Source organism: Condylura cristata, unplaced genomic scaffold (assembly GCF_000260355.1).
Source record: "Condylura cristata isolate star-nosed mole 26May11 unplaced genomic scaffold, ConCri1.0 scaffold00034, whole genome shotgun sequence".
Taxonomy (NCBI): Eukaryota; Metazoa; Chordata; class Mammalia; order Eulipotyphla; family Talpidae; genus Condylura; species Condylura cristata.
Genome location: NW_004567135.1, coordinates 6,335,999 through 6,344,621, shown reverse-complemented (window position 1 = coordinate 6,344,621; position 8,623 = coordinate 6,335,999). Strand labels below are relative to the sequence as shown.

The 8,623-nt window shown below is 50.2% G+C and overlaps 1 protein-coding gene across 1 annotated transcript in view; it reads left to right on the top strand.

Moving 5' to 3' along the window:
* Window positions 1-8,623, top strand: part of SLC4A8 (solute carrier family 4, sodium bicarbonate cotransporter, member 8) — a 61,777-nt gene that overhangs the window by 28,581 nt on the left and 24,573 nt on the right. The window contains exons 11-14 of the mRNA XM_012732482.1: window positions 800-900; window positions 6,022-6,196; window positions 6,781-6,914; window positions 7,742-7,987. Of these exons, the coding sequence (XP_012587936.1) occupies window positions 800-900; window positions 6,022-6,196; window positions 6,781-6,914; window positions 7,742-7,987 (656 nt within the window). The remainder of the gene's footprint in view (window positions 1-799; window positions 901-6,021; window positions 6,197-6,780; window positions 6,915-7,741; window positions 7,988-8,623) is intronic.

Genomic DNA, 8,623 nt, shown 5'->3' with positions numbered 1-8,623 from the left:
TAGGTGTGATGGGGTCACTCCGTATCACCCTGAGTGGGCTTTAGGCCAGCTTTTGAAGGATGGATGTGGAATGGGAGCAAGGGGATGAGTATGATATGTATGTTCTGAGTGAAGCTATTAAATGAAAACAGCCAGTTGTATAAAGAGAGCAAAAAAAGTTCCTCATACTCTTTGGCGGGTTAGAGGAAAGTGGGGGCTCCCAGTGTGCTCGAGGCGCCTGGCCAGGGGCTTCATGCTTGCTGCCTCCCTCTTCCAGCCACAGCTCCACATAGGTGCAGGAAGTCCTGCTGAGTGTATTGATAAGTTCTAGGAAGCTGTGACTTTAAGCCCAGGGAGGTGTAAGGAAACCAAGTTTTTGAATAGTATTTCATTCAGTATTGGTGGAGGATTTTTTCCCTTCAGCATTACAATGAAACAACATGGAACAAAGCGGCATCATTCAAGGACCTATTGTATTGTCGTCCTTGGTTTTACAAATGAGGAATAAAACGATCTTCAGAGTTCTGTGTCAGGTAATAGAGGAGCAGCTTATAACTGGAATTCAGGTCGTATCTGATGCCAAAGTTCCCACCTTTCTATTTCTGGGCAAGGCAGAGTTAGGCATTAAGAGAAGAGGATGAATTGGTTTTTTTTCCCAGGAAAGTCAATAAGTTGTCCCAAATAAGTAAACATATCTGAAAGCTAAAAATAGCTGGGGATAATTTGGCTACTCTCGGATGATCTCATCACTTCTTCCCTGTTAACAAGAAGGACAGAATAGACGGCTGACTTTTCTAATTTTGTGGTTCTTTGTTAAAAGGAGAAAAGGAAAATGCCTGGAGTTCCAAATGGAAATATTTGCCACATAGAACCAGAACCGCATGGGGGTCACAGCGGTCCGGAACTGCAGCGCACGGGGCGGTGAGTTCTGGCGCGTTTCACTGCTGATTCTGCGCACGGGCAGAAGGCGTAGGGAGGAGAGTCCTGCCTGCTTCAGCTTCGTTCCCGTAGTGTGTTGCCTGGGAATGACTTTGCAAAGGGAACCACTGACTGCCAGGTGTCACCAAAAATTATTCAAGTTGCTCAAACTGTCTTGTCTCATCTGCAGTCCTTCCCGTACACGGGTCACCTCTCCTCGTGCCAGACTGGCTGCTCCATGTCCTTTGACTCAGTTCCGCTGTGATTTCTTTTGAAAGCCTTCTAGGACTTCCTGTGAGTGAGGCTGTTGGGCCGCAGCACTGACTTTGAACCCTGCCGCTTGCCATACTTGGTGATTCACTACTACTGCTTGATTCTTTTTTTTTCTGCTGGACTATTTGCTCTAAAAGGACAGACGCCCCCTTCTGTGCCAACCACCAGCACAGGGCCCTACACAGAGAAGGGAGAATCTGAGCACTAAGTGGACACTTGCGAAATAATGACTTTCCTGTGGCGTGAGTGGACTAGGTGTGGGTAAACAATAATAAATGCGGGGTAGGGAAGTGGGTCCCTTTTGGGTGTCTCAGAATCGACACCTTAGGCCAGATTTTATGGGCTAATGTGCAAGCAGGGGCTGCTCTGTGATGGGTGAAGGAAACTGGTCCCCAGATCAGTAGGTTTCGCTGCCAGAGAGGAAAGTGCAAAGCGGGTGATGCTTTGGGTCAGTGACACCGAGAGGGGCCTGCCGGGGTGGGAGAGGGCAGGGACTCGGCTCTGGCTTTGTCATTGTGCTCTTATCTGCCAGGGGCTGCTGGTGAGAGCCTCCGGCAGGACCAGGCGGTGGACGGCAGCTTTTATTGTCCTCTACTCCTGTGCTTTCCCTCCTTGCTTGACGTCATATATTTGGCCCCCTTTTCCAATCCTCAGAATTTTATCCAGTGGGAACTCAGGTTTGGAGGTTTTCGTTTTTTGGAGTTGCAGGAAGTAATTTATTTTTCCTATTTTGGAAATTCTGGGATAGGTCAGGAGAGGAACAGGAAACAGGAGAGAACGGCACTTAATTGTATCAGAATTATCAGAATGTCGGGATCCTGATAGTTTGTTTCCCGGCTGGTGGAAATTGTTTGCGGATGGAATAGGCTCTGGGGAGGGGTCACTGGAGGAAACAGAATTGATGGGAGGGATCACCAAAGCCAGGCGTCTGACATTTAATGTGGGGAGAGGTCTGAATTGGGTGGAGGCTGTATGGGCGGCCAAGGGAAGCGCCTGTCCTTGGAATGGGGTTGCAGCAGTCCTGGAAGAGGTGGCGGTATTTATCTTGGGGGAAGGGCTTTGGATGTGGATTGGATGATATTTCAGAATTACGCTCTATCTTTTAAATATAAAGGGTGCCCACACCCAGGCCTTAGAGTCGGAAGCCGTGGCTGTAAGGGCGCCAAGGCTCCCGTCAGGTACGTGTGCAGAGGTGAGGCTGCAGGGGTCTTTTCTTTCCATTTTTTGGTGTCAGAGTGAGAATGCGCTAAGGTTCTAGGCCTTTTGAGAGGGTCACTTGCAGTCAACTAGACCGAATGGTAACAGTTACGGAGTCTCAGAAATGGCGCTTCCTGTCCAGCGCGGGGGCCATCGCATGCTCAGTCTCTAACTCAGGACCCTGCTCACAAGTTCAGACGGAGCTCGAGGAGGTTGCCTCACAACGGCGCGTTGAATTTACAGAATTGGCAAGGCTGAAAGGAAGAGTATCTGCCAGCTCTGTGGGAGAGAGGTACTACCTCTTCCTGAGCTCCTACGTCTGCTCAGAGCCCTCAGTACCAGGCAAGCGGCCTTCCTGCCACGGCGGCCTGAGGCCAGGGAGGTGATAGGGAGCTTCATGCCTGGCAGCCCAGGTCATACGGGAGGAGAGCGTGCGCCTGCCCTGAAGACGGGCCCTCGGCGCTGCAGGCTCTCCTGGACACAGGCTAACTACACTGTTCTAGAAGTCCTTATGCCGTTAGTCATGCTTCTCTGAGGGGTGCGAAAGCAGGGACGCATGCGGAGCCTCGGGGTGTTACCCTGGTGAGGTAAGCACATGTTCGAAGGCAAAGTAGTGTAGACCCCAAGGGGAAGGAGACAAAGCTGAGAACTGTCCCAGAGCCCACGTCGCCTGCCTCTCTGGGGTGGTTTGCAGCGGGGCCCCGGGCCCCGACACTGAGGCGGGCACCGTGGCCTGTGCATTGCGTCCGCAGTGAGGCAGGGACTGCAGGGCTCCTGGGCCAAAGGCCTCACAGTGGGCGAACACTCTAGAGAAGAGGGCTTTTCTAAGGTAGATTCACGCACCTGCTGCGAGTGCCACTTTTGGCAAAGTCCATTGAAAGACAATCCGGAGCTGCTACCTTGACGACCTCCTCTTCTGCCCCAAACACGCTTTGAAACAGTTGCTTCCAAAGCGCACCAGACGGAAGCTGGCCGGCTGTGCCCAGAGCCCTCCGGACAAGGGCTCGGTGGTGCTGCGGAGCCCATGCCCGCTGGGCGGGGTGGCCCTTCCGTGCACCCCACTGCGGTTCCCAGCACTGTGTGCGTCTGTTCCCAAAGGCTCGAAACATCAAAACTAGTAGTGAACAGAAAGGAAGTCTCAAGTGGGGAGGAGCATCCCTGCTTGAGTAATGGCTGCCAGATGTGCGATTGTGGCCTGATTTTATGCACAGATGAAATGCAAAGCTGATTCCATCCATGGTATTCACAAGTTTTATTATTTTATAGTTATGCCACTGATAGGAGCCGCAGAACATTTATCACCTCTTTTACTCTGTTAGGCAGATGGATACCCTCCCTTTCTGTTTAAGACACGTTTCGCCTAAACCCTTCGTCTGCTGCTCACCTCCAGGCAGCTCCAGTGCCGGCCGACCAGTTATGGCAGCACCTCAGCCTGCCTCAGTGGGGCTAGCTCATGTCGCAGGAGGGACATACCCTTGGGAGGACGGTCATTCCGTGGATAAGGGTAGTGCTCACCTGGTCTAACGTGTGTGGCTTGGGGCCTACGCATGCTGACTTTTGCCCCCAGCTAATCGTAGCTGCCGTGCCCGTAAGGTCTTTGTGGCGCCCTGTACCCAGAGGAGAGGGCAAGGCAGAGGGACACCTTCATGCAGCCTGGAGCCTTGATCCCGCCCCTAGGAGAGCGCTCCTGGGGGGGCGGGACCCTGTAGCTGGCTCCCACCCGAGCTGGGTCCAGGCAGGCCGGGCCCAGAGCCGTCGCAAGGCTGCCTTGCTTCTCTCCCCTGCGCCAGATCCAGACTGTGATGTTACTGCTCTGAGTTGAGGACATTAGTGAGCCCCAATTAATCGCACCCAAAGTGGAGGAAAAGAACAAATGGGTAAGACAGCTTGGTCTGTGTCGTGTCTCCCTGGGTCCCATTGCCCGGCTGCGGGCTGGAGGAGGGAGCTTGTGCGTGGAGAGAACACAGGCCTCTCCTGTGGCGCAGTTCCAGGTCCTGTGGGACTCCCCAAGGGCCCCGGCATCCAGAAAGACAGAGCTGGCCCAGCCCCTCTTAGAGAGCAGCTGCTGCTAACTGTCGTCCTGTTTGTTAACTTTCACCTACGGAAAATGCCAAATACATGAAAAAGCAGAGTGGACAGCAGAGTGAGCCTATGCGTCCATCCGTGGTCGTCAACATTTTGCCAGTCTGTTTCATCGATTGCTTTCTATGTAATTGTTTTATTTTATGTTTTCTAGATTATTTTAAGCCAAATCACCGGTACCATGTCATTATACCTGTAACTGCATCAGTATGTATCTGTTTGATAAGAGATTATTAAAAATAACTATGCCGTTATGAAATCTAACACAATTAACAATAATTCTCTTAAGCTGTCTAATGCTCAGTCCAGTTTCAACCTTTTGTGATTATCTTAGCAACGTCATTTTGGAGTTCTTGTATTTGATGTAGAATCTAATCAGAATCTGCATTGCAGTTAGTTATTGTGTTCCCCTCCGAGAGCAGCTCGCCTTCCTTTTTTTGTTTATGCCTTTGACTTGTAGGAGGAACCATTAGTTTGTCCTGTAGTTTTGTCACTCTCCTAAAAATTTCACTGTAGTACAGTGACTACAGCCTTAGCAATATGGACCCTGACTGAGAACACTGCCACTTTTTGGGGTGAGGTCTCGCTCTGGCTCTGTCCTGTTGTGGGAGTGGACAAGGGCCCAGAACCCCCTTCAGGCTGCTGTTTCTACCCCTGACTCGCCCTTGAGTTCACACACTTCTCCCCGCAGCCCTCTGCCTCTGCTTTCAGCTCACGTGCCATTACTTGCGTCTCTGCCAGCGTGGTCCCTCCAGCATGCATGCTTCTTACGTCCCCTTCTTTACAATCTTCAGTGATTTGACATATCAGTAAGGTCGATTCTGTTTCTTAAAGCAGTCGCAGGCCCCTTGTCATTTGGCTTCTCTCATCTGGCCTGTTGGCTCTTGCCCCTCCCACAACTCATGCAGCGCCTGGATCCCTCCCTTGGCACTCACCACAAGGGCCACCCATGCCAGGCCCTCTGCCTCATCTGACTGACTGCTGTCATTGCCCTCTCTGCTGTTCCAGCTGCTGCGGCGCCCTCACAACGCTGCTTGTCTCCTGCATTCCGCGTCGGCCTGGAGAGCAGGCTGTGCTTGTTTTACTCACTGCTTGAGCCAAGTACCTAATATTCCTTGTGAGTTGCAAGCAAGAGTTATGCTAATTTCTCAAGAGTAGGGTAGGTAGCTGTTCAGAGTAGGAGAAAACATGTGATAGGGGTGTTTTATCTAGACAACATAATAAAACTAACACTTTTAATACCTTGAATCGGTGTTGTACATTTCCTCCTAACAGCTCAGAGTTTGAAGCTAATACTTAATTTCATGTTTTTTTTTTAAACTTTTTGAATGGTTGGTAATATGCACATCAATTTATTAATTTTATACTTAACAGAATCATACAAATTCATGTGTTTGGTTGCAAAGAATCTGTGCTGATTCCAGAGCAGTTTCTTCTACACTTGGGGTCAAGTTGGAGCCCATCTTGTATTACCTCAAAACAGAGTATCTTGAAGTGCATTCAAATGTGCACTGCTTGTGTGCTTCTGTGGAAGGGGGACTGGACGAGGGCCTGCCTGCCGTGTTTTCACAGGCTGTTTGGGGGCTTGGTGCTGGACATCAAGCGGAAGGCCCCTTGGTACTGGAGCGACTACCGGGACGCACTCAGCCTGCAGTGTCTGGCCTCCTTCCTGTTCCTGTACTGCGCCTGCATGTCGCCTGTCATCACCTTTGGGGGGCTGCTCGGAGAAGCCACGGAGGGGCGAATAGTAAGCATTTTAACCATTTCCAGTGGTCCCAAACAAGACTTCAACTACTGGCTGCTCGGCCCAGTGGGGGGAAAATTCTGGCTGCTGGGGTGGAGGAGAATGGATGTTGTGTACCGAATTATCATGGTATTTTGACTTCAGATCAAGCAGCAGCACAGTTCTCCCTTTGAAACAGACTGGCTTCTGCTATGGTATCAATTCCAGTAGATTATCGGCCAGTTGAATTGTTCATTGCCCCAAAGATGGAAAATGATAGGTTGATGTCATTTGAAAATGACATCTAAGGTAACTCTGTATGGCAGCTTGTAGATTGAATGGTATCATTGTGGCTTCTGTAAATTTTTGAGTACCGAATTGGGCCACTGATGAATAGACTTAGCCGAGGAGTCACAAGTGGATGTACTGGGCACTGGAGTGATCAAAGTGGCATCTTACAGGGGCATTAGCCCGGGTGTACATCTTGTTGAAATGAAATGCAAGCAAATGGCTCGTTGCGCAGACGTGAGGGCTGAGTCAGGTGTGCGCTGCACGCCACTCGTTAGAGTTGGGCTGTAGACTCAGTGTGGTGTTTTTTCCTTTCTCAGAGTGCAATCGAGTCCTTGTTTGGTGCCTCCATGACTGGGATCGCTTATTCCTTATTTGCGGGACAGGCTCTTACCATCCTGGGGAGTACTGGGCCAGTGCTCGTCTTCGAAAAGATTTTGTTCAAATTCTGCAAGTAAGACTCTTGGCTTTCTGGGAGCTACCTGGGTGTGAGGCTCTGGGGCTGGGCGCCAGGCTGCTGCGCGGTTATGCGGGAGTGTGAGGTGCCTGGCAGAGTGCGGGAGGAGGCGCATTTGGGCCGTTGTCCTGCCCGGGAGCGCCGGATCTAAGCGCTCCAGGCGCGCCCAGTCCTGCTGAGCTTTCTCAGTGTCCCTCGCCTGTTCTTGAAGTCCCACCCCGTGTTATGCGCCTGTGTGTTTACTGAGGCGTAACTGGCTTATACCATTTTTACTGGTTTTGGGTGCACAACGTAATGATCTGACACTTGTATATATTGCGAAATGCTCACCACGATAAGTCTACTTTTATCTTAAAAAAAAAAAAAATTCCTTAACCAATTCAGACCCCACCCCTTCATGGAAAGTCAGTTTGTAGTTCGCGTTACATACCCCCTCACACACTGGCTGCTGGCAGCGGTGGGGGCTCAGCGGTTTGCCCACTTTTCCTAGAGAATCTTCCATTTTATATTAAAAATAGAAGCATGTGAGATAAGGCCTCGCCCCTTTCTTTTTCTTATCTGCAAGAATAAGATCTTAATTAATGGGCAGTCATGGCAGGAGTGAGCGGGACAGTTCCTTCTTTGGCCACGGTCCGTGGCCTTGAGGCAGATAGCACCAGTGAAGCCAAACTTTCCCACACCCATCCCGAGGCAGCATTTGAGAACGAAGTGCAGTCGGAATAGAGGTACGGAGGTATGGGTAATACGAACTAGTCACATTTCTGACCCTCTGTCTCTGACTGCCGTCCATTCTTGCGCTCCGATGACCTTTTGTTGTGTTCCAGAGACTACGCCCTTTCATACCTGTCCCTGCGGGCTTGTATCGGGCTGTGGACTGCCTTCCTCTGTATCGTCCTCGTGGCAACTGATGCCAGTTCCCTGGTCTGCTACATTACCCGCTTCACTGAAGAAGCATTTGCCTCTCTGATTTGCATTATCTTCATCTATGAAGCAATAGAAAAGCTGATTCACCTGGCAGAGACCTACCCTGTCCACATGCACAGCCAGCTGGACCACCTTAGCCTGTACTAGTAAGTATGCTGCCTGCTTGTTAAAAAAATTGAACCAAGGCTCTGAGTTTAATGGTTAACATAGGGCCCCAGGTGTGCTTTAGCTTCTGGTAAGGAGGTTTCTTGGTCCCTTGGGAACTGAAACTCAGATATGGATTGAAGAACTGGGGGGCTGCCGAAGAATTGATGATAGAGAAGATGGGCTTTAGGTGAAACCCAGAGGGAACTTGAGAAATGCTTTGCCCAGCAGATCTTTTGGTTGTTGGATTAAGACTAAAATAAACTGCAGGTGTGTCAGGAGGAACTCAAGTTAGTTCTGAGGAAGAACTAATTTTTACAAGAACTTGTGAGCCCCTGGATCATGTTATCAAGTAAGAGCACCCTTTCTCTGAGACAATATACAGGCTGCTCTTGGGAATCTTTCCATAGACATAGATGAATAATTCTAGTTCCATGGCTTTTTACTTTGTATCCTGAAAATCTAGAACTCTAATTACTTGTATATATTGTAACTCAAAACATTTCTTCATGTGCTCAATATATTTGAATCAACTGGGAAGGAAACAGTACTTTCAGCCATCTGGCCACCTCCCCCCGAGATTGTGTCTCCTGGTCACCCTGCAGACCTGCATCCTGCTCCGCGTGTGGGCTCCGTCC